Source organism: Rhipicephalus microplus, chromosome 2, assembly GCF_043290135.1.
Source record: "Rhipicephalus microplus isolate Deutch F79 chromosome 2, USDA_Rmic, whole genome shotgun sequence".
Lineage (NCBI taxonomy): Eukaryota > Metazoa > Arthropoda > Arachnida > Ixodida > Ixodidae > Rhipicephalus > Rhipicephalus microplus.
The window spans coordinates 291,224,620-291,251,472 of NC_134701.1; the positions used below are offsets into that span (position 1 = coordinate 291,224,620).

At 45.3% G+C, this 26,853-nt stretch overlaps 1 protein-coding gene across 4 annotated transcripts in view; it reads right to left on the bottom strand.

Moving 5' to 3' along the window:
- The window catches only part of Nup98-96 (nuclear pore complex protein Nup98-96), a 263,228-nt gene that overhangs the window by 179,063 nt on the left and 57,312 nt on the right, over window positions 1-26,853 (bottom strand). For all 4 annotated transcript variants that reach the window (XR_005110629.2, XM_075882251.1, XM_075882250.1 and 1 more), the window contains 3 exons: window positions 8,898-9,011; window positions 4,927-5,104; window positions 2,179-2,391 (listed from right to left, as the gene is read on the bottom strand). Coding sequence is in view for 3 of the 4 variants with exons in the window: in XM_075882251.1 (XP_075738366.1) it covers window positions 2,179-2,391; window positions 4,927-5,104; window positions 8,898-9,011 (505 nt within the window). In the remaining variant the exon portion in view is untranslated. The remainder of the gene's footprint in view (window positions 1-2,178; window positions 2,392-4,926; window positions 5,105-8,897; window positions 9,012-26,853) is intronic.

Here is a 26,853-nt window from a genome sequence, read left to right on the forward strand (position 1 = left end):
ATTCTCCCAAAATGTATCCTCCCAAAATGTATCATGTGGAAAAAAATTTTTGCGCAACTAAACAAAATCTGAAATTTACGAAACGGTAGGAAACGAGGTACGAAAAGAAAATTCTTCCCAAATCGAGCGTTTTACGCATTCTTTCAACACCCGCTTTTTTGCATTATTTTAGCATTGTGCCTTTATTACAGAACAGTTACTTTCACTTCTTGACGCACAGGTAAAATTGAGTAGATGTAATGTTTTTTCCAGAATTTTTTCTAGGGAAGATGATTATTGATAAAATGCATGTGTAGAATATACTACAAACTCTCCATAGAGCATACTATTCCCAACTTTTTTTTTTTTTTTGCTGTGTGTTACGCATAGGGTCTAAAATAAAACTCCGAACTTGGTGATTATTCCACTTCAAGAAGGTCGAGATGTTTGTGGTGCCCTCAGGTTGTACAAGAAAAATCGGCAGAAAAACATACATGATTGAAAACTATAAGTTAGTTCACAGAAAGCTTAATCTATGTAATTTTTCTTTTACTGAAATGAAAGTTTTTAAGTCTAATCCCAACCCCGTGTTATTTTCTTATAGGGACGATACAAACCAACCGATTTTGCTGCATAAAAAGAAGTGGTATAATCGAACACAGTTATATTGAACCCACATATATCGAACTTTCGGGTATTTCAAAGTCGCAAGATATCCCCTTGAATTTCCTTTGTAAAATTATAGAAATTCCCACGTTTATATCAAACGGCACTTTTACCCACCTTCGGATATATCGAACGCCGCGCAAGCTAAGGATGCGCTTCAGTACTCACACACACACAACCCCCCCACCCCCCGTATTCCCCGCAGCAGCGCGGCATTGCGCGCGAGTTAAAAGGCGCGTTTTGGCGCAAACAGCGCCCAGCGACCTCGCGCGACACCACGCCTCCGCCAAAACCCGAACACTCGAAAAAAGGTAAAGGCGAGAGGGCTCAGACTGCACAATCTCTAACTTTCCATTTCTCTTTCTCTCCGCTTTCTCCTCCGTGTACCCGTCAGTTTGGAGAGCAGAAGCCGACACTCTCCTTCTTTCGCCTTTTCTTTTATTTCTTTATTTTTTGCCGTTTTGCTAGTTTTCCTCATCGAACCAAAACTCGCGCTTTTTGCTGTTGCCCTCGTAGGTGGAATCACTTCGCAAACACTTTGTTGCTTCCGCTGTCGTGGCGCCTACGTAACACCGCATGTGCAGCATTTCTTTTTTTACGTGCGTGGTGTGCAAAGCCGCTGCGAACACTTGAGTTGTGGACTTCTCGTGTAGCTATGGCCAGTGTCAAGAAGCGCAAGGCCCTCAACTTAACGACGAAATTGAAGGCTATTCAGCATGTTGAGGCGGGTGAGCAATGTTAGACCGTCGCAGACGACTTCAAGATACCACGGAGCACTCCGAGTACCTTGTTGAAAAACAAGGCAGATAATCAAGGCAAAGGCGGTGGAGCAGCAAACGTCGGGAGCCTGTCATGTGTGCGCTTCTGCCCACGAGAATGTAGAAAACGCACTCTATGCCTGATTTTTAGAAGTTCACGCGAAGAACATTCGGGTGGATGACCCGATGCTGATTGCCAAAGCCAAATGGTTTGCTGCTGCACTCGGTGCAATGACTTCACCGACAACACCGGGTGGCTTCACCGATTTAAGCAGTGCCACAACATCGTTGGCAAAACCTATTCTGGCGAAAATGAAGCTGTCAGCAGCCAGGACATCCAGAAGTGAATGAGTGGCAATCTGTACTTGGGTGAAATAAAAAGCATGAGCTCATTTTTTACGACTGACTTTTCGTATGATTTTGCGGGACGAATCGGCAGTTGACTGTATTGGCATGTCAGTGTCTAAAGAAAACTGAAATCAGTGGATCAACTCTGATAGAAGTATATGCACTTGGAACGACTTGCTTTGTCATTCCAGCAGAAAAGACAGCTTACAAATTCAACATAGAACACAGCTTGGTGAAATATGTGCAAGAAACTACAACACAAAATGAGACAACACAAAAGAACAAAGAACACTGCATTTGACCCATTTCATGCATATATAATCATGAACCAACTAGCCAAATTTGTTTTCTTTTGGAAGAAAAAAGACCTGTCTATTCCATTATGCCGCTTCTGTGGTATGAAGCATCGCTGGCGACTTTAACGCACCTGTGAAAGGTGTAGTAGTAGTCGTGCCTCCGAAGTTGAAGCCTGTGGGCTTTGCCGCAGTGGTTGAACCAAACAGTCCCCCTGTAGTATTTGTTCCAGCTGTGCCAAACGCAGGAGTGCTGCCAAAGCCCGTGCTGCCAAACGCAGGAGTGCTGCCAGTGCCAAAGGATGGCGTCGTCTTGGTTGCACCAAAGAGGCTGCCAGTCGATGTTCCTGTTGTAAATAAAGCCTCCTGAAATTACAGTAGACTCGCGATAATTCAAACTTTCATAATTCACACTTTCGATTAATTCAAATAAAATTCTATTTTTTGGGTGACCCTCTATTCTTTCAATGTATATAAAAGCCCCTTAATTCAAACTACACCATTCAGTTAATTCATACTTTTTGCAGGTTCATGCCAGGAAATATATGCTACTTTCCCACTACTATTTAAAAAAGTTGTGCACTTATATAATCATAACAGTCTAAAAATGAAAAATGAGCAACTGAGAACTTCAAGCAAAAAGGCTTTACAAGTAAACGAATGTTTGAAATGAAACACACGCATAGCCATGGTAAGGTGTGATGCTTCTCAACTGGTATAGAGAGCTTTGGGCTGAAGGGACATACCTAGCGCAATGAAGCCGTTGGCAATTCATGATTGCTTTAGAAGGTCTGATCCACAGTAAATTGCCAATAAACTTGTGGGCTTTACACCTCTGCTTTCTGTTACTGCTTGCAGTTAGGAAGACTTGAAAATTTTTTGAATGTGATAAAATCAATGCCTAATCATAATGTGTGGCGTCCCCTTAACTATAGTCATTTATCTTAGAACTTCTGATAATTCAAACTTCTTAATGTTTTGAACAAATTCAGAGGCCCCTTTGAGTTCGAATTAACGAGAGTCAACTGTACCATGCATTAGTAGTTGCAAAATACTTTACATTTTACAGTACAATCAACAGTGGATATAATGAAAGTGGCAAATTCTTGAAAAAGCTCATTACAAACAGGTTTTCGTTATATCCAGTTTCAGCACAAAATGTGAAAAAACTCAAAAACTAAACAAATGTGGAACTGAAGACACAGTGCAGTTATATTTTTATTTAAGATCGCGATAATAGCCTATGGCACCAACTGGTGGCAGAAACTTAAATTATACCAGCTGCCCTGTCACGTGACAGCAAAGTAGTGCACGCAGTCAACAATTTTTCTGTTAGTATTGAAATTATTTGCTTCTATATAGTAAAAGATGAATGATGAGGGTCAAGTTCCTAAACCATGAGTCTCATCCCTGATAAACATACAAGAAGCAGTAGTAGTAGTAGTAGTAGTAGTAGTAGTAGTAGTAGTAGTAGTAGTAGTAGTAGTAGTAGTAGTAGTAGTAGTAGTAGTAGTAGTAGGTAGCCACCTCTGATTTAGTTCTTGCATTGTCCACTGGATGGCGGTACTTGTATATGATGAATATATGATAAAAATATGCGAGACGGCGGCACTTGGAGTGTTTACTAGATGGATGGACGAACGGACGGACGGATGGATGGACAAACAAACGCATGGACAGATGCATGGGTGAACGGAAGAAAGAACGAACGGACGAACGCCTCACCACACTCATCATCACTCACTCCGTGGATATGCTGTAATTTTTATGTTCCACCCACCGCCACAACGGTCAGTCGCTGAGGAAGCCGAGCAACTGGTGTTGCAATATCACGACGAAGGGTAAGTCTTACCTGTGGATGATTAGTCACTGTTTTGTTATTACATGAAGAAGCATGAAATTGCTACACAGGTGAACTTGTGGCGACTGCAGACCAACGCGCACTGACGAGAATGTTTGTTGCCGACTAATTCTTATTGCGCTGGGATTACTAAAGTGAATGCTTTCCTGGTAAGACTACGGCGAGAAATGATCGGAACACGCGCATGCCGTTTTGCGCTCTAACCAGTTGTCCTACCTGATGGCATTGATCCACTTCTTACGGAGGGCACTGTCACGTGGAAAGCCGTGATAGCAAACACACTGTGTCTTGTGTGAGTGGTTTGTGCAGCCCACAACACGACACCAACTACCACCCATCGAGCACCCATCCACAGGGAACAGAAAATCGCACACCAAACCAGCAAAGCACCAACAAAACACCACGGAGGAAGGAAAAACAGCCCCGAACACCACCGCCATCGCCTTGTGGTGAGCACAGTAAACACTGCAACCGCCAAAGTTTGCGATTCCATCGGCAGCGTCACTTCCGCTGACTTGCCAAACATGATGACACACAGACAGTGTTGCCAATAATTCTGGCAAGCCTGGTGAGCCATTTTGAGGCAATCTTTAAGATTCCTTTGCAAAGAATCGGAGCATTTCTCAAGCCCGTAATTTGGCATAAATGACAGTAATGTGCAAAGGAACGTACCCAGCAAATTTCACTGAGATTCATTGACCTCGAAAAATTGCCGGAGTTGGCCTTTAAGCATTTAGCTCTTGGCACTTGAAATAGAAATTCTATGTAATAGGCGCCATTCATACTACACTAAAAAAAAAAAAAACATGCATATCAAGCAATTCAATCAACACCACATCTAGAGTTTGAAATCTGATGTCACTTTCTTCAAAGCTTCAGGAAAGGCAGTGCACACTAAGTTGCTCTATGCTTTTCATCTCCTAGCAATCAAAGCTCGTTAGACAATTCTCGTTTCCTTGCACATTTCTGTCCTTTCTTTGCATGCACTAAAACGTACACTGATGAAGTACTTATAACATACCAAAGCCTGTTGTATTGGTTGCCCCAAACGCTGGCGTGGTTGCCCCAAAGGAAAACTGGGATGGCTGCTTGGCCCCAAACAATGATGTCCCTGTGTTGGCTGTGCTGCCAAATCCAAAGCCGGAAGGTGCAGATGTGGTGGCTGCACCAAATGTTGGCCTTACACCGAAAGCACTTGGCTGAAAAAAGCAGGGTTAAGAAAACCACAGCTCAGTCCGACAGTAAGGCACTGAGAAAACCTGTTTCGACAAAACCACTTAGGTTACTACAAGAATGGCAAAAGCACGGACTGAATTCTCGGACAGGTGAAAAAAAAAGGCAAACGTTTGATCCCACCCATGGCAGTGGCATTTTGATGAAGGCTTCTAGTAAACACTAGAAGCCTGTGTACTGGGCCATGTCAGTGCCCTTAATGAAAAAGAACCCAGGAGGTCGACACTATCTAGAGTCCACCACTATGTAGCAGACACCATTCCTTAACACTTGCCAGCTGTCCAAGCTGTGCTGGTTTTATATGAGTAAACATGATACATGCCATTGCATGCATGTGACATATTAGGGGTGAAGCTCCTTACAGCATCATCTGGTCAGTCGTCCTTCTGTCCTGAGTAGCCAGCATATCCACAGAGTGAATGATGATGAGTGGGGCGAGGCGTCCGTTCATCTGATGTGTGCTCTAGTGTGATAGGAGCGGACAGACGAACAGATGGACGGACAGACAGGCGGATAGACACACAGGTGAACGTACAAACGGACGGAAGTATAAATAGAAGCACGAACAGGTGCACAGATGAATGGACGAATGCACGGACGGATGCACGGACAGACAGATGTACGGACGGATGGACGCTTTGCCCCGGGGGCCTAGCCAGGGGATGTCACACCAAGCACGTGCCCCCCCCCCCCGCCCGAAATTTTTTTTGACATGGCATAGAGAGCAAAAAATGGCCCTTGTAACGGGGTGCCCTTCCCAATATCAAGGTGGTGCCCCCCCTCTAAATTTTTGGCTATGCGCCTGCTTCGCCCCACTTTTCATGATTCACTCTGTGGATATGCTGCAATTTTTTGGCACTTATACGAGTTCACACATCCTGAGGAATCCTACAAAAATGTCCGCAACGATCTCCTTTCATATATGTCATTCACAGTATGCCATAAATAACACAAGTTGTGCTGTTCATAACATGCCATGCCATGCCCCTCAGGCCATGAGATGTCTTTAATCAGCGCATGTCTCATACATGTTCTAATAACACTTGTTGTTGGGCTAGTTGGTGCATCGAATCAAGAAAGATATATCCAGCCAAAAATGAGCGTACGCAGAAAACCAAAAAGACAGGAAAGCAGCTAAACTACCAACTGTGTTGGTAGTCTAGCTGTTTTTCTGTCTTCTCAATTTCCTCTGTTCATTCATTTTTGGCTGGACTTAATTTTCTTGATCTGATGCATGCATACCCATTATGATAAAGTTAGACTTCACTTGCAGACATTTGGCCTACAGTGTTTTGTGATGTGTCATCGCATGTACGCTATATTATGCCACTTGTGTGATGAATGACATAGGCAAAGGAGGAATGACTGCATCATCCTTTTCTTCCTTATGCCATCCATATTTTATATATGGCAAGCAAGCCATGCAATTGTTAACATGTCAATCATTTCATTACATGAATTATATAACATTATGTCACGTCAAACTGCCAACTAAATCAAACAGTTATGGCAGCTATGCAAGAGCTATTCACTTCAATCAGCAATTTTGATGGTCCCTGTCTACTCTGAAGAAACAAAATGACATAACAAAAACAACTAGTTTTCCCATTAGCTTGGCAGTTCACCATAGTTCGGTAGTTGGTAAAGTATCATCAGTTGACTGTATTTATGAGTGAACAGGCAAATGTTTGTAGTTCAGGGTACAGTTTGTGTTCGTTGCCTTGTTTATTTTTTTTAATTGCAATGCACATTAAGTTGAGGAGCTCATGAGCACTCTAGCCTCTTCTTCCTGGAGCAGCCATAATTGCTTACACCAGCGTTTTGTAGGAGTTCCCGAAATTTGGATCCAAAAGAGTTGGCTGCCAGCCTTACATCGTGTAGCATGACAATTTGTTGCTCTCGCATTCATTTCGTTGCACTCAACGCGCTGTCGTGTTGTTGCACCAGCTAATCGGCTTATCGCGAAGACTACGGTCCCTCGAACTTGCGGCTCAAACGCACGACGAGTCAACCTCTGAAGATTTATCATTGTCGCCACAATCTCAGATATTCCATCAGCGCCTAATCTAACACCTTCTCGGTAGTGATCACACAATTGTCCGCATTAAGAGAAAAAAAAAGGAAAGCAAGCTGAATGTATTCGGGGGCCACACCATGCAGGCATACGGGGCAAAAAATGAAGAGCGAATGACATAGACAACGCATAAAATTATTCAAAACTATTCGGTAAAACGCCCTCTTTATCTAGTGCGGACCCGCACATGTGACGCTAACTCAAAGCGTGAGGTATTCTGCTGTGATGACAGTGCCAATGCAAAAGTATTTTTTCTTTTGGTCCAGAGGAAGAGGGCACATCTGCGAAGAATGCTGGCTTGTGGGGCGCAGGCCCACCTGCCCGCCTCGCGCACACTCGCTCCCAATAACGAGCGCTCGCTCTCGTCTGGAAGTCGCTGGGGCCACGAGAACGCCGCCGCCGCTTCGAGCTTCATCGACAGCGGAGCAACTGTGGAAGATGCATGCTCGTGCCAAAATGACAAAATCCGGGGCAAAATTTCTAGATTGTCCATGGCAGAAATTCATAATATCAAGGTTGTCTCTAACTGTTACATTGTTACACAGAGGTCGCAAGTATACATGCTTCTATGGTGTAATGGCAGGGAATCCAAGAACTTCGTTATATTGAGGAATCCATTATAAAGCGGTTCGTTATAGGCAGGTTCAACTGTACAGAAAAACTCTGCACTGCCGCAAAGCCCCACTTCAAGGTTAAATGAGGATTTTACCCTCACATCGATCCATTTTTTAAAGTTCAAAGCTTGCTATACCTACATAAATACTCTATGTATAGCAAATTTCAAGTTGTAACATATTTTACAGGCTATTACTTGCATTTGCCGAAAGCCAAATCCTGCTCCTGCTCACCGTTGTTTCCACTTCTTCTAATGAAAATAAAATGACTGGCATTACCACAGGCATTGTTTCAATATTTTTTAAAATAATGTGCAGGTTAGTTAGATCATGAAAACTATGCCCATTTTTTTATAATGTGTACTATATACATTATTCTCAGGCTGCTGTGCTAGCGTGGCGCTATAAGGCAAAAGGTTACTCTTGGTTTCGACAGATGGCACTTCGCCATGAAAGGCACGACCTTGAAATTTTAATTGACTCTGTCCGCGTTCCTGCTGCTCGCAACTGTTTAGCATAGTTGCGAATTGCGAAACTATGCTTCAACTTTTATTGCATCGTTATTTTGTGATATACTGGCTTGGTTTAGTGTTGTTTCGATCGTCAACGGCACTGGGTAGCACACCAAAATAAAATGAACACATACTTTTTTTTTTCTAGGACCAGGGTAGGGGTGGGTTCATTACGCAAGTAAATGGAGTATGTTATGGGTACCATTTGCAATACAAATCTCAGAGGTCATTCTTCCACTCACTGGAACCTGAAAACATCCTAGGGGCTGGACACGTGGTGTGACCAACATGCCGGGAAAAAAAAAGATGGAATTTCGACAACAAAATTTAGAAGTACGAACATTACACAGGTAAGACAATTATATCAGTAGATGCCGTATACATGATCAAATGATCCTGGAGGACAGAAAAATAAAATACAAGCTAATATGGGTTCATAGCCAAAACAGCGAGGCTTAGGAGGAAGGAACAACATAGCGACTGGTATATTGTTCTTTTCTTTCTTTAGTATGTGTAAAGTTGCACTATTCACACTATGATAACAAAGAAATGTTTCTACCTGCGTTGTAGCACCAAACGTAGTGCCAAAACCTGTGCCGAATCCTGTGGAAGGCTGTGTTGTAGCAGTTGTGCTCCCAAAGAGTGTTGTGCCTGCTGGCTGGCCAAACAGGGACTGCAAAGAAACAACCAGTGTTCAAAACTTTTTTTAGGCCATTTCATACAAGTATGTTCTCTATAATACACAGTGATTTCAAAGCCTCAAGCAAGGAAGAAAAACATGTAGAGCACATGTACAGTCGTGGCCTATTAAGTCAGACATACACAGCTATTCGTGGCTTTCCTTTTGGGGCTTAACTCTCCTGTAATCAATGCCAACAGCTAATAATGAATATTTCAGTGTGCACTTGGAGTGGACCTTTATGTAGTGTAGCCACATAAGAATATCCCCATCTACATTATGTTGGAGTAATATAGTGATTCTCACAGCACAACACTCAACACTTGTTCGCAGGCTACACAAAGATACACAACAGACCATGTGATGTCACAACTCGCGCAGTATTGCCACTCCCTACGGCAGTGACGCTACCGAGGTCTTCCGATTTGAAGCAATTTTTCAAGCAGGAAAATTCTCATTTTAGAGCACCTAGGGGGCAGGAAATGTTTGTTTTGGAGCATATTAGAGCACCAAAATTTTTCTTTTGGAGCACTTTGGAGCAGTTAACTTTAAATCTCTGAGCACTCCAGAGCAGCTAACTTCACATTGCAGAGTACACTGGAGAAGCAAGTTGCATTGATACTTAAGGGCATGAATAATCATTTTGGGGCTTTCATGAAAAGCTAGAAATATTTTGATTCATTGCAAATCTCGTGACGCCAATAATCTTAGGTACACTCCCTATCACTCAATGATGCAAAAATAACGGCGTCATGCTGTTGAGCAAAGGCGTGCACAGGTTTCTCCTTCAGAGGGTGGGGGGGTCAAAGGTTCATCGCAGCGCTCCCCACCCTATTACAGTCAATCCCGGATATATCAAACTCGAACAAAATCGCAAAATAGCTCAATATATCCATAATTCGAAATGCAAAATATGTGTGTTTAAGGGGAGAGGTGGCGACCAAAAAAAATCACTGCATTTCAAGCTGCTTGAAGATAACTATGGGGCGAAGCTTTCGGAGGTTATTATTGTGATTAAAGTTGAGATAGTACTGAGACTGATTGTGGTTGTGATACTTATATATTTTTTTTATACAATGAGACAGTGCTGAGATCGATTGTGATATAGCGGTGATTCTTCTTTATAGCTGATATGAGGTTCCGAGTTCAGGGTTACGTTTTGACTTCATAATCACAGCTTCATTAGCTATCGTCTCTGGTGTAGAATTTTCTTGTCGGTATTGCCACCTTGCATCCGCTTCAATTGTCTCAACTGCCCGTCAGCTTGGCGTTTTTCCCGCTTAGCCTTTGCTTCCTTAGCCCTAGTCTGTGGTGTAGAACTTTGTTGTCGCCGTCACCGCTTTGCATCTGCTTCCTTCTCTTTTGTCTCCGCGGTAGCTTCCTGTCGACGACGACGCTTATACTCAGCATGTCAGGCTTTCCTGCGTTCGTCTTCGTGCATATGAGAAGAGAATGTGTGGTATGGAACGTGGTTATATATATTTAGCGTTGACAACAGCGCCATCACATCTAGAATTAACCACAGCGCCCTCTGTTGCTTATAAGTTGAAGGTTACATGGTGTTACGGACAGACGGGAGACTGTGGACATCGTGACGTCTTAAGGAGCTTCGCCCCTAAAAAATTTTTTGTTTGTTGACGAAGAGTAATGAAATTTGGCAGGCATACTGAAGCTTGTCTCGAATAGCAATATGTGAAGTTTCATTGCAATATCCCAAGTAGTTGTCATGTTACACTACGTTACATAATCTAATGACATAGTCTGCTGGTGAAAAGCCTAGCATTGTAACAAAACATTCCAGGAACGTAAAAGTGGTCATGATCTTTACTCAAAAGAACACTACACAGAATGGCATTATCGAAAATTGCCTATTCCTTTTAGTTTTTTTTTTTTTTAAACAACATCTCTATCAGCTTCATGTATTGCATCAGAGCTTCTCATGCACTAATTGTCACACACAAGAAATCTAGATCGTAAGCAAGGTAATCAATAATGCCATCCTGTCAACAATGTTTCAAGGAATAAAAAAAAAAACAGCATCAAAATCGGGCCTGTCACTGCCACGCTATGCTTTTCACAAGCAACACTAAGTTCCCAAAACACACTTCAGAGAAAACAGCTTTCAAAGTTTTTATAACACTGCACCTTCGTCAAAATGCACCAGGACAGTAGTCTTTGGTGTCCATGCCTGCCGGTTGCCTCTGCTTCTTCCTCTGGTACATGTTTGACATTTTCTAGCATGCTGGCTGTCCTTTCTTGCAACCCTCTGGAGGGCAATGGCTCCGGGTTTTACACCTAGTGCAGTGCAAATCTTGGAGTAAGCTCGCAAGCTGCCTGCATCATACTTTGCTACTGCTTCATGCACTGCCGATTCCACATTGAAGAGGGAGGGACGCTGCTGCTTGGGTATCAGTGTATAAATCACCGCGTGGAGGCTCTAAGCAGCATTTCGAGTCTTGTTGCCGCTACATCGAGCCAGCAGTGGAGGGTCGGAAAGGCGTTGACAGACGGGTCGCAGTGCTTCTATAACCTTGCTGGGAAGGTTGTACTTATGTGGAAGTGGTGACTTCCCTTCTGCTTCTACTGAAGGGTGCCTGCACCAGCTGAGGGCACCAGGAGGACACAGCTGATGATGGGGCGCAGCATCAGTGAATGAAGTGTGGTGGAGTGTTGCCATCACCACCCTTTGCATATCTTGCACATCTGTGTTGCTTCGCAGGACTAGGCCATAATAGCTGGTGAGCCTCTTGATAAGATCTTGCGTAAGGCCGCCTCTTCCTCCAAGCGCCTCTCCCTTTTTGCTTTGCTCACAAGAGAGCGGAGCGCAGTGCCCATCCTTTTCTGCACATGGTTCACACAGTCCTCCTTTGTGACAAGGTATGAATCCATCATTGTATAGGGCTGCGTAGATGCAACTGTCTCTATCCCAAATTGCATTTGTGTACCTAAGGTCAATCTTGCTGATGGAGCGCCCAAAAAGCTGCAGTGTTGTTTCAACTTCCATGAACTCTGCGTCTACATCGGTGTTTTTTTTTTTTGCACTTGTGTGCCTTCCTCCATTCTTCGTATATAGGGTGGCTTTCTGGTGGCTCTAGCATACAGTCCAGGCTGAAAATTGACAACACTGTGCAGTCAATCACCAGACCCGTGTAAAATTCAATTACACGGCCTACACCAATGTGCGAGCTATGTCCACGAGTTAGCCATGTGCCAACGTACACCACTGCAATGTTTTTCATGAAGTTAGCTTCTATTTCTTCATATGTATTCTTGACAGCCTGTGCAGCATCCGTCAAAACAGTTTGGGTAGCCACTTCGACAGCAGGCTTTATCACATTTTTCAGGTGGTGCTGATAGTCTTCTGATGCAGTCCTTTGTGCAACACATTCATCACTGCCCAGAAGTAATTTATAGCAGGTCGTCCTTTCGCAATGCTCGTGATTGCATACACTGATCTAACATTTACATCAAAGACTCTCGCACCTTCTTTTCTCTTTGACGACCAGTGAGAGCTGGCTGTGCCGCAAAAATGACATAATAGCACCATTTTCATGACTAGTCCAAGCTTTGTGTCCTAGTCCACAGCCAGGTCTTGCTCACGGCAAATTGGGCAGAGTGTTTTCCCAATCATCACGTTCAGAGCGGCCATCTGAAAAAGCAAGTATTCTTCTTCTGGCGCAAACATCGTTTCACATTCCTGAGACGCGGTCAGTGCGAATTTCCACTCAGTTGCCGACATCGCACCAAGCGACTCGCGAACTGTTTTCGACTGCGCCTCTGCTGTTTCCACCGACAGAAAGCTTGGTTGAATATGCCCTTGAATCATATGACTCTCATCGAGCAAAGTCTCGTTACCACTCCGTTCATTGATGCCTTCTGCCAACGTGCCTGTCACTTTCGCATCGATTGTTTCACTGACAAGCTGAACAGCCCAATCCCGGTTAAGCGAGCGTGCAGACACACTGTGCGTAATAATATTGATAAGCATGCCTTCTGTTGATTACTCGGACACGCACTTGCGTCGCGCCACCTCTGCATTGTCCGCTGGGTTGCGATAGCTTGTTGACGGCCGAGGATCCAGGGCGACTTTGTTATCGCTGACTGAGTGCGGACTTGCTGGGGGTTTCCGCATATGCCGTAGAATAGGCAGTCGGCACTTTCGTTTTCCAAAAGCGAGCGCAGCTGCGGGTTTCCAGTGAAACGTGTGACCCATCACCACAAACCACATCTAAAACTTCCGAAGAGCCTCCTCGGCACAAACAGCTGCATCAGTCGTACGTACAGCCACTTACGACTATTCGAGCAGAAGACAAGGAAAAACTCGACGATCAAAGGGCTGCATGGAACTATTGTCTCGTAAAGATGGTTTGCACGACAATGCCACAGCTGATCACAAAAGACGAAGAAGCACACAGAGAATGTTTTCTATGATGGAATCGGAGCAGACGAGTCGCGCGGGCGTCGGCTGCACCATGCGCAGGAGATGAGCATGTGAGCGCGCGCACCATCCAATAGCAAACACACATTTCCCTCACCCCAAAGGATCGCACAATTCGTCCAATTGTAGCTCCACGTTTGAAATGCGGGAAACTCGAGTACCCCGCAAGCTACCCAATCGCAAGCCAGTTACGCCTCAACCACGCCATTGTTGTCGCGCTGATGGCGGGAAAGAAAAGAGCAAGAAATCATGAACAAAATGTGGCCAAGATGGGATGGCGGCGCTCGGTTGAGTGGCGGAGAAGCTGCGTGAGCGCTAAGTTTGCGCATTTTTGACGATTACGCGCTGCTCAGGTGCTGCCTCGGCAAGCTAAATAGTTTATTTGAGGTACTTCTAGCGTGAATTTGGCGCTGATATTTACAGTGGACGTAGTTTATAAACTATACTGACCAAATATATTGTTTTATAAAAATGAACTTTTTTGACATTTCTTCACCTTTCGAAGGCCGCGTCCCCCAAACCACCTCTGATATTTTTTAAAGCATTTCAAATCAACGCGCGCATTCTATGCAGAATGCCCTCGTGGCCGACGATTCTACACGTGGCAGCGCTAGGAGCCGCCGGCGCACCGCAAATACCAAGAAACAATTCCTCCTTCTTTCCCGGCATTTCGGGCCTCCGCGTGACGCGCCGTTCCACATCTCTGATGCGTCGAGCCAAATATGCTGTGAATGGTCGAGCGAGAGCCTACGACTTCCGGTCAGTCTGCAAGCAGCTTTCCGCAGTGCATGCTGCTGTTTGTCTTATGGCCGCGAACGTGAAACGCATACGGGGCATGGCGTGTCCCCATGAGTCCATCGCGTAGGCGATCCTTTGAAGGCGTGCGCGCAATGCAGGGTCCATACCAACACGATTACGGCAGTCACGGTTTGCCAACAAGCACGCAGCTACAACGTAAGAGACAGAGTCGACGACCGGAGTCGCGGCAGCTGGAAGTAGACAGTGTTTCAAGCAGCGCGTCAGCGATGACATATGCCACACGAGATTGGGGTGCTCGGCGAGAGAGTAAGTGACGTGGGAGAGGATACCAGCAGAGGGAAGTGAGAGAGAGTGAAAGGTGTGGTTGTCATGATTTTAATAATTAAATGCGTCTAACCTGCTATTACTACACCGTTTCAAAAAATTTTCATAGCTCCGTATTCGTCGTACACTTGTGCACAATTTCCCCACCACAACTGAATTTCGACCTCTGGGTGGTTTACGGGCTCTTTAAGGCCTAAATTAAAGTAATTCAAGCCTCGGAAATCGTTACAAACGCTAACATAACGATTAGATCACAGTATAATAAAAAACAAGATGTAAACTGCAAGTTACCGCACTTTATTTAGCATTAAACAGTCTGTGAACGTGTCTTGCTTCATGCGCGCCGTCAAGTTCCAGTTAGCCTCAATATCATTGAAGCTTTTCAAATAAGCGTGTTCATCTCCTCCGTAGCCACAACCGCGCTGATTGACGCAGAATGCCGATACAAGCTTTGTTGCGTGATAAAAGGTTTGCTAGCAGCGGCCGCAAAGGCGCTAGCATATTCGTAACTGCACGGGGACACTTCTGCGGCGCCAGCAACAGCAAGCATAAACTCAGCATCAATGCAGTCAGAAACAGCTACGTCGTCATTTGCACTGATGAAGTTGCCCACAGTACGAGATAGTGCCCGGAAACGCTTATAAGACGCAGAATTCACCGAGGCACCGTACGCCGCTGTCAGCGTTCATGATGCACCCGCAGTCATCACCTGGCTTGCAAGGAAAGTTTACAGCCATGCTTTACTTGACGTCGCTCCAAGCGCCAGTCATAATTTTTATTGCTACATGCAGGTCAAAGCTCAGTTCAACTCCCGAATGAGGATTAATTAGGAACGAGGCGAGAAGTGCACAAGTCAAGAAGGCACAAAAGACAACGCCGAGTTCGATGGAGGAATTTATCCATGGCTGAGTTCCCATCGTCGACATGTTAGTGATATTGATGTAACTTGGGGCTTTGTAGCTGGCAGTTACTGCTTTCAGCTGCTTTGATGCGAAAAGCCAGAAAAAGCATCGCCTCCGAAACACACATTTTAATATTGAAAACACCAAAAATACGTCCCGAGGTTGCACATCTCAAAGGTCATGCTTTTCAGACTCGCATGAAATTGTGCGCTAAAAAACAAGGAAGGGAATGTGAACATTGCAATGAGATCGCCAAATCACTTCGCATTATCATTTCGCTGTCCTCAGCAATCTCTCTTTTCGAAAAACACTAAGCCCTCAGGTTAAGACCTAAGCAGATCGCGCACCAAACATACCGATGCACTCGCAAGCGCCGCGCAACGAACCAGATCAGCGCAATGAAATAATAGCGTCTTTTCGTCACCTGCACTCGCAAAGGGATTGAAACTTGTTAAAACACGGTTGAAAATTGATCAATATCTGCTAGGAAAAATGCACTTTCTGGACTTTGGTGTTACAGAGCGTTCGATAATATATTCTACTCCCTGTATATTTTACTCCCTGTAACATCCTTTTATGACATGATAATAAACTGATTGGTTGATTGATTGATATAGCGGATGTCCCGCTATAAGGGAGTTCGATATACGGGTGCGTCCCATATTTTTTCATGGAAAATTAAGGCTATTTCTCCACTGTTCGATATACAGTCGAACATGGATATATCGAACTCGAAAGGGATCGCAAATTAGTTTGATATAGGAAAAATTCGATATAAAAAAATACAGGCCCCGAGAGCTTACCTGTAGCGGATTATCACCTAGAATAGGCACATTCAAGAATGACCACTAATTCCACACACACGCCGCAACAGAATGATTACTCTACGTGAGAAAGATCGCTTATCTAGGCCTGCTTCTTCATTTTTGATATGAAGTTGAAAATGCTAGTCTCGATCATACCAAGGCCGTCTAGGTGCAACAGCCCCGTTCCCTCAATGTGGCCGATACAACGGCGAATGATGTCGAACGCTGTTGCCTTTTAGCGGCGGAGTACGCGCATGTAGCCAGCGCCTCGTTTGAACGATCCTCCTCGTCACATGCGCTGTCAGCCTGGGCATCGTGGGTTCCTGCGATCGCAGCTACTATGTTCTAGTCAGGAGGCTTGCAATAGCCTCGAAATTGCAGTCCGCTTCCACAAAATTGTAAGCAGACACTTCGTGTGGAACTGCTGTTGGGATAAGGGACGACAACTCGCGAAACACGTCTATGCGCTCGTCGTCCCCGTCTTCACCAGTTTTCACAAGTTCCGCCGTCTCGAAGCTTGCATTGCGGAAACCGTTAACCACTGTGTCGGTCTTCACGTTTTGCCAGCGGTTGAAGGTTCCACGGGAGAAAATTTCGCTGAGATTTCCGGCCAATCCTTCATCATCCACTGTTGGATGTCCTAGCTGCTGACTGCTTCGCTTTCGCCAGAAATGGTTTTGCCAACAATATTGTAGTGCTGCTTAAATACGTGAAGCCACCAGGTGCTGTTGGCGAAGTTGTTTCACTAAGTGCAGCGGCAAGCTGTTTGGTCTTGGCCATCAGCATCAGGCCATTCACCGGAATGTTCTTTGCACACAATTCTAAAAAGCAGGCATTGAGTGCTTTTTCTACTTTCCCATGGGCAGGAGCGTGCACATGACAGGCTCGCAAGGTTCGCAGCTCCGCCACCTTAACCTTGATATCTGCTTTGTTCTTCAACAAGATACTCAGAGTGCTCCGTGGAATCGCGAAGTCGTCCTCAATGGTCAAACATTCACGCCTGCCTCAACACCCTGAGTAGCCTTCAACTTCGTCGCAAAGTCAAGGGTCTTGCACCTATTGACGCTGGCCATACCTACACGAGAAGTCGACAATCCAAGGAGTCCGCAGCGGCTTTCTACACCACGCACGCAAAAGAAGAATGCCACACATGCAGCAGTATGTTGGTGACGCGACAACGAAAGCAACTAAGCGCTCGTGAGGCGATGGCCACCTATGAGGGCAACAGCATAAGACGCGAGTTGTGGTTGGGAGATCAAAACTAGCAAAACAGCAATAAAAAATAGAAGAAAAGGCGAAAGGCGAAGAAAGGAGGAGGATGTCGGCTCCTTTGTTCCTGCTCTCCAAGCCGAGGGGACACGGAGAAAGCATGTGAGAGAAACGGAAACGAAACAAAAAGAGGCCGTTCCGCTAGTTAGAGATTGTGCAGTCTGAGCCCTTTTGCCCTTTTTTTTTTTTTTTTTCGAGCGTTTCAGGTTCTGGCGGGGGCGCGGTGCCCCACGGAGGTCGCCGGGCAACGCTAGTGCCAAAGCGCGCCATCCAACTCGCACAGCATTCAATATATCCGAAGGCGGGTAAAAATACTTTTCGATATAAACGTGCGAATTGCTACACTTTTACAAAGAAATTTCAAAGGGATCACTTACGAGTTCGATATACCCGAAAATTCTATATACGTGGGTTCGATTTACCGGTGTTCGACTGTATCTGCGATCGACAATTTGAATGCATGAGGCAGGGTTTGCGGCCCCCCAACACCAACTTAGGTGACGAGAAGGGGGGGGGAGCCCCTGTTCTCCCCTCGTACGCTTAAATCCAACTTCGGCGATCATTTTCATAACAACTAAACAGAACACTGGTTCCATAAAATTGTTCTTTAAGAAAAACATTATAATAAAATAGTGCTCCATGAAATAACATTCTAAGTACATCTATGTGGTTATCAGCAGACATCGTAGATAAATGGTGCGACATACAGCGCTAGAGACTCGCACACGTCTCAAATGTATTTCCCCCTAAGATGACTTTAAGAAAAAAATAGACGTTCTTTTTCTACACAATCGATCATGTTGCTGGGCGTAACATGACGTCCCATAAAGCCAACCTCCTTCGACACTTCCATCCTTTGAGACTTCTCTATGCTGGGACTGCATGATGATAAGACTACAAATAATCATAGGCAAAAGCTATACTATTTTTATTGTCTTTTATTGCAATAGCAAATACATGGACATTTGCGACTGGTTTTTGCTGTCGCTGTCATGCCCCCCCCCCCCCCGCACATCTTTTTTTTTACATGCGAGCGGTGCAACGAACGCAGCGGAGGACAGATAAACAAAGCCAACTTATCTCGGAGACGTTGCACGGAGGGCACATGCATTAACATCACCCTGCGTGCCAGGCCTGCCATAGATTGCTATTCAAGCACAGTGGAACGTGCCGCCAATCTTAAAGCAGCATGAACAAATGCGGGGGGGGGGGGGGGGGGGGGCAACTATGAACTTAGAATTTAAGGGTGCGATCGCTGGTGCTCGCGCTATACCGGCAGGCATTACAGACGGCTTACATACTGCTCTATGTCTTGTACACAACGTGAACAGACTGTGCGAAAAGCGCTTTGCTTTCTGGAGCAGCCATATAGGGGGTATGCACTGAGCCTTTATCGCAAAGATGCCACACCATCGTGGTGCGATTTCGAAGATCTGGGGAAATTGAGGATAGGCGCGGCAGAGGGCGCAGGAGATTCAGTGTGTTTCGCCGAAGCGGAAGCGTGTGAGGTACGCGCAAAATGCATTGTGCAGACGGTGAGGGGAACTTCGGCGCCGTGCCATCAGCATGGTGCGCTAGAACGAGACACTCACTGAGTGAAGGTGCCTTTCCTCGATAAAAGAAGCGACCCCAAGGAAGTGTCGGTGAGTTACGAAGTATTGTTGTGCCGTGGTGTTGTCTGCCATAAAAATGCAGACAACACCAAGGGACGCTCTCCCCGTGTAAAGCTGTATCGATTCCCCAGCAAGTCATGCTGGAGTACCAAACACTGAGCCACATTCGCGGAAGATGGAGCAAGCATGACACAAGAGCTGGAAAAACAAGGTGAGCACTTCAACTTGACTCGCAGCGGTTAAAGCTCAGCTTGCTGCCTCGTGGCGAAATCAGCGGGTCATGCTCCCACGGCATGGAGGACATGACTCTATAAGTTCTCGGACATTTAATGCAACATAAGTTTATTTCTTATTAATTTTTTCTAGCACGCCGCAAACGTCCGCACATGACAGTACACGGCTGCTACCGCTAGACACCACATCAAAACAACAATTATATGACTTTCATAAACGTCAATCTAGCACATCGATAGAGAATGCGGCTTCATGTTGACAGAATGAGACTCACTCCGAGGCATACGTCGTACATGGTATTTTCACGGACCTAAGAAATGCATTTTGCAGTGACTCGGGCGTCCTGGTCTTCTATCGTCTGCTCCACATCATAAACATGACAAACGAGCTTTACTCTTTTAGTTAGATTCGCTTTTCGGAAGTGCAAGCGGCAGCACATTGGCGGGAAGGAAAAACGCACGATATACAACCCGATTTCTACTTTGCTCCCAGAGATTTCTACTTTGCTGTCCAGAGTCGCAGCGCCACCATGCATTGCTTTGGCTCCCTGTTCGTACGCACCGTTCATGTAGTAGGAGCATCGGCATGCAAGAAGTGTAACTGTGTTCCGGGAGTCGCTAATACTCCAAGTCGGTCTGCAGATATCGACTACAGCGAATGCAGAAAGCCTTTTGCACATGCGATAAGTGCGGGGACCTTTGAAATGGCAACCCCACCAACAGTGTCCTAAGAGATGACTTCTAACTGTATGTTTCAGAACCGATATCACACAACTGAACAGGACGCTACTTAAAGGGACTATGGCCACTTCAGGTGCTGATGCAGCTTTCGTGTTGTCAGTTATCTAAGCGCCAAACAGACGTTAGTAGCACACAATGTTTACGAGCAGTTTCACGATGACTGGGGATAGCAAGCGCCAGTGACTACGCTCTTCAAGCGACGCAGCCTCCCACCCCCGAAAACGAAGCAACGCGAGTCAATGATGCAATACCATGATGTAAATTTTTTTAACCGCCAGCTATTAACCCTGCAAAGCGAGGGGCGGACAAGTAAATGGTGTAGCTGCCTCACCATAGGTCTTGCGACACCAGAGCCGCAGCGATCAGAAAGCTGTGCATATTAAAGCCGAATTGCAGCTTCTCTGATCAGGAGGACCGCTTTTAATAATTACATGACCTTTTCTTTGAAAAAAGAACGCAAAAATTTTGAATTCGGGCCTTAGCTGGAAGTTGTATGTGGCGCCGACATAAAGATAAAGAAGAATGGTAGTGGGGTCGAAGCAGGACGGGTGGACCGTGTTTGATTGAAGATTGATTGATTTGTGGGGTTTAACGTCCCAAAACCACCATATGATTATGAGAGACGCCGTAGCGGAGGGCTCCGGAAATTTTGGCCACCTGGGGTTCTTTAACGTGCACCCAAATCTGAGCACACGGGCCTACACCATTTCCGCATCCATGAGAAATGCAGCCGCCGCAGCCGGGATTCGAACCCGCGACCTGCGGGTCAGCAGCCGAGTACCTTAGCCACTAGACCACTGCGGCGGGGCGTGGACCGCGTTTGGGTATGTTCGAATATGGAAGAGGCCGATGGTAGGCTTCGCCATGGGGATGGCGGCTCATCCTTTTTCTCAACAACGTGGTTGCGACTTTGGTGGCCCCAAGAACAAACTGCATAAGTTTTGATACGATGGTGCGGCAATACGGCTTAGGCGCGATTTCCGTTCATATTATCAAGGATGGAGCAGTAAATCGGATTTGGCAAACTTTGGTGCAGTTGATGCAGAAGTGGAATCACTGCTAAGGCCAAACCTACAGTGGCCTCTTGAGCAGGCTTGCACAAACATTTGATCGAATGTTACAATATTCAAATTCACTTCAATTTGAATTTAAATTGGTGGAAATTTTGAAGTACTCAAAATAATCTAACAGATATATACCGTATTTACACGATTGTAAGTCGACTCGAATGTAAGACGACCCCCCCCCAAAATCGCATCTCAAAAAAAAAAAAAAAAGAACGCGCGCATTTTACACAAGGGAAATTTATTCACGTGGTTGCGGAGGATTATTCATCGTCGCTTGAGTCGTCCTCGCTGGTGCTGCTGCCGTCATTGCTGCTGCAGTCCCACAGCACGTCGTCGTCAAGTGTGAGTCCACACTTCGCGAACGACCGCACCCCGGCATCGCGTGGGACGGCCGCCCATGCGGAGAGGACCGATTCCGAACTTCCGTCCTGCTGCACAGTTGTTGGTTTCCTCCGCATGAAGAATAGCAGCCCGCTTAAACGCTGCCGTAAACGAGCGCCGAGTGTTCTTCGAGCCTACGGCACTCATGTCAGACAGAAGTGACTCGAGAGAGCCGGTCGTGGACACAAGCGACAGGAGCACGCGGCGACGCGCCCGCTTAGAAAATTGTATCACCAAGAGGAGCTCTTCCGTCAACTACCAATACCTCCCTACGGCGGCTCTTCCATCGATTACCGGTGCTCCCTCAAGAGCCGTGCGCTCGTTATAAAGGCACTCGTAATGCGCGCAGTAGATGCTAAAAAAAGAAAAGCTTTTGTGTAAGCACGCGGAAAACTATGCGCTTTGGGTTGAGCGGGAAACTATTCGAGATGACAATACATGGTTCGATTTCGATTCTAAAGTACATGGTTCGATTTCGATTCTAAGACGACCCCCCAACATTGTATTGTCAAATTTGAAAAAAAGGGTCGTCTTACAATCGTGTAAATACGGTACTAGTTTGCATGTAAACCCCTGTAAAGGTAGTTTCACTACAGTAAATACACCTATTCAGGAGAAGTCTGCACTGCTGCAAAGCCCTACAATACAGAAGGACCGCGCCCGTCCTTATGTGATGTTTCTTAGTGTTTGAATTATCACTGCTTTTTTCAGATGTATTGGCACCAACGAGCTCACATTCATTCAATTCTAAACCCCACTTTATGGCTAGATGAACACAAGACTCTCACATTGATTCATCATTTTTCAAGTTTAAAAGCTTGTCATACCTGCTTATAGGCTCACTAAACTGCAAATAATAAAACATAACGTTTCACATGTCATCAATCCCATTCTACCAAGAGGCAGATTCTGCTATTCAAAGTTGCTTCCAATTCCTTATGAACTAAAAAGAACGACTTTTGTACATGACTTGTCTCAACTCTAGAAAAATATTGTGCTTGTTAGTAGGGTCATCTAAATTATGCTCATTTTTCTCTATCTGATACATACATGCATACATACATACATTCATACCATTTGAATTCGATTAAAATTTGTTCAGTCAAGTCAGTATTTCTTTTTTGCTTTTATTAACATTTCATAGAATCATTACAGTTTCTATTTTGTATACTTCTAATTAGACTTCTGCTAGATTATGTGTATGGTACGGACTTCCTCAATATAACGAAGTTTTTCTGTTCCTCGCCTTACTCCGTAAGAGCACCTGTACAGTGAAACCTCGTTAAACCGTACCCGCTTAAACAGTAGTTTCATTTTAAAAGCAGTAAAGTCAAATCTTCGACTCGGCGGCCATTGAACATTATGCATTTTGTATCCGCATAAACCGTACCAGCTTATCGCGTATGTATCAGTTAATAAGTAGTTTTTCCAATTTTTGTTGCGTACTCGCCACGACATGTCGTTCCCCACTGGGCGTCCCGACAGAACAGCAAGCCCCAGAGATGGAAACACGCCTCGCTTGTTTGTGTTGATGATGGTGGCGGCTGTGTTGATGAGCGCCATCTCTTGGATTTTTCCGCAACAAGTACATGGCCTCCGAAATTGGAAGTTCAGCACTCAGCTGGCACTCGGCTGGCTAGGCTTCTGGTGTTGTCCACGCAATGGCACATTGCACAAACACACAAACACGATGTGCGCTTGTTTTGCTTTGTTTGTTCCTTCGACACCGCGCATAGGTGCTTGCTGGCTGCCCCGTGCTGTACGCGAGAGCTGCGGGAGCGTCGCTTTCCACGTGTTGTGTATGTGTGCTTGTGCTCCTTTGCAGTTGCGTCATGCCGAAGCTGGGACAAAAGTATCGAGTGCTCAAAATAGAGGAGGAATTGGACATAATTCATGCAATTGAACGTGGCACGAAAAAATCGGCGCTGGCACATGAAAAGAACCTGCCATTAACCTGCCAGTGTGTGGAACTGGGAATTCCAGAGAGAAGTTGCTCGGCAGGGCTGCTGCAACTGCGAAAAAGTGCCGACTATGCGGTTCATCGTTTTCGAATGTAGAGGAGGTGCTGGTCAAGTGGCTAAAAGCTGCACGGTCGAAAAATCTGCCTATCAGCGGATCGTGTGGAGAAGGCCCTCATTTTTGCCTCGCAGCTCAACCATGACAACTTCGGGTGCAGCAATGCCTGGCTGGCCGGATTCAAGGTGAGGCACGGTATTACCACGAGGACTGTTTCGGGAGAAGGTGCTACTGCTGACGTGGATGGTGTGGAGCAGTGGCAAAGTGGTCAGCTGAAAAACATCTTGACAGACTATGCACCTGTTGACATCTTTGATATGGATGAATCAGTGCTATTCTTCAAGCTGCTACAAGACAAAACGCTCGCGTTCAAAGGCGAGACTTTCACCCGCAGCAAACATGCAAAGGACGAAATATCAGTGGCGTTTTGCGTAAACATGACTGGAACAGACTGAACTCCACTCCTCGTGATTAGAAAGTCTACGAAGCCAAGATGCTTCAAATGTGCCCGATTGCCGTCAGGGGTCATCAATCGCAGCAATACCAAAGCATGGATGACAGCAAAACTTTTGGAGGAGTACATGCGCCTCATCGATCGTCGTTTTGCGGCTAAGAACAGAAGAGCTGTTATTATTTTAGACATCGCTTCGGAGCACATCGCCCAGGACAACCTGAGAGCTGTGAAGTTGGCGTTTCTGCCACCAAACACAACAATTGCCCAACCCTTGGACCAAGGCATCATTCGAACTGTAAAACAGCTCTACAAGAATAATCTGCTGCACAGATTTCTTCCCCCCATTGAATGTGGCAAATTATTCTCCATCGACCTGATTGGCGGGATTCACCTGCTCGAATACTCGTGGTAGCAGGTCGAAGCAACGACCGTTCAAAATTGCTTCAAGCGTGCTGGCTTCGGTGTGTGTGCGGACAATGCAGATGACGCTAGTGACACCATCGACCAGACTTCGGACATCGTAGACCAAGCTTGGGAAACTCTGCTAGCTGAAGCGCTGGAGCGTTACAGCAGGGTGTTAACAGGAGGCATTTTCTTCCCCGACTTCAGAGATCGAGACAGTGATATGCAGAGCATCTCTGAACATGTCGCCAAACCATAGTGATAAGAACGACACGGAAAGCGAAAACATGCATGATCGACGTCCGACAGTGGCCGAAGCTGCGCATTGCGTCAGCGTCATGCGGGTGTTTGCCGAGAAAAGGAGGCTGGCTGAAAAGCTGGCTCGCAGCATAAGTGAGATTGAGGCGGCATTGTCAAATGAAGATAACAGACTGTCACGCAAAGTTAATAAATTAAGGGGGGACGCGGGTCTTAGAAAAGTAAAAAATGGCCAAAAAATCGATTTTGAGAAAAACGCATTTTTCGAATCTTTGAACCTATAAGCACCTCTCCTCAAATTATTAACGCTAAATTCGATAAAAAAATAGGTTAAAATCTATTTTCAAACCATCACGGGAGTCGCAAAACAACCCGCAAAACAGAAAATTTGTTCAAACTTCCCGCGCATGCCGCCAGCGAAGCAGCCGGCGGATCGGCGCCATCTTGGGCTTGTTTTGAAGCTGGTTCCTTTGTGCGCGTTTTGCAGGCTCTCAAAAAGGCGTAGCTCCAACACAACGACTGCCCTCCCCCGTTTTGCGAAGCCGTCTGCCGGACCGCTGATTGGCTAGAGCGCGCGCGCGCCGGCGAGCCCCCCCGTCTCGCGCTTACCATTGGCTGGCGCGGCCACGGTTGCTCGCTTTTTTTTTTCTTTTTTTTTTTTTGCTCCGTCGGCGCTTGCTCTTGTGCGTGTTATCTCGTCTGCTACCCGCTCGTGTACTGACGTCGCCGACGTATACGTCTTTCTGCATTTCGCCGGCATGGCTTGGGAAGCTCGCCTGAAGAAGAACACTCGTGAAGCTTTCGGCAGGAAACGAAAGCGAGCGTGGAATGCGCGGCAGAAGGGAGCGGCCTGCGCGCCGCCGAGAACGCCGGAGATGGCCGAGGCAGCGCATTCTGACGACAACGGGCTGTCGGAAATACCTGTTATCGAGGAGGCAATAACAGGCATTTCCGGCATTATAAAACAGGCATTATAAAAGGGCGACGTTTTTATATATAACATGTGTCTTCCTTTGGTTTTCAGTGCACTAGAACAGCCACAAAGTTGTAGACTGGGTTCCTTATAGTGATTCAACGGCCAGTACACAGTTTTTAAATGAGCTGTGGCAAATATTTTGGGAAGGTGCATTGACACATTTGGCACAGCCATACTCACATAATGTAGAGCTACACAACGGTGCCATTTTTATTGCTCTAGCTTCACTTTAGCAAAAGTTACAGTTATTAGAAACTTTAAATGCGTTTTTCTCAGTTCGATGTTTTTGTGCACCACACTAAACATTAGGGGTTTTTCTTATATGTTACTGTTGATTGAGAATGACAAACTTGGTATCATTTTATTTGTAATAACATTACCTATGGGGTGATGCTATTTTGATTACTCTAGAAGCATACTGTTAATTACAATTATGGATAGTAATGAGCGAAAATTGAACAGAATATACATTGTAAGTGCTGGTCTGTTTTCTTATCTATATAATGCCTAAAAATTAATAAACATAGCATCACCCCATACAGAAAGCCCTCAGCATTGGGGCTATGCATTTATTTTTCGGATCTGGCTTGATTAAGTTGCCAAAAAGCGCCCAATGAAGTGCATAATTAATTAAATTACAGATGTTAATATCTTTTTATCCACTGAAGCTATTTCATAAACAATTACATATTTGAAATCAGCATGAGAAACTGTCCAAGATGGTGAGATTTGGTCAAGATTGAGTCAAAAACAGAAAAAAAAAATTTAAAGACCCATGTCCCCCCTTAATGCACAATTTTTGTTCTTTCATTGCACTTCCTGAAGGTTTCTTTTTTTTGACAGGTAAGTGGGCGACCTGACACTATTTCGATTAAGCAGTACTACCATTTAGTACATACTTTTTCCGAGCTCTGGTCAACTAACTATGGTTTAACTAGGTTTCACTGTATTTGCAAACTCTATGTAACAAAGTAACAGCAAGAAATATCTTTGATATAACGAATTTTGTAGGCTTGTGCGAAGAGTAAATTTTAGGTTTGAAGCGAATTGAAAGCGGATAGCAATTTCGATCGAATAATTTAGAATCAAATTCGAATGGTATGTATGACATATAATAAAAAAAAGGAATATTTATCATGACCTCACTAACCTGCAGAATATTTCTTTTGATCTGAAATAGGGTCTCTATGCAAATGC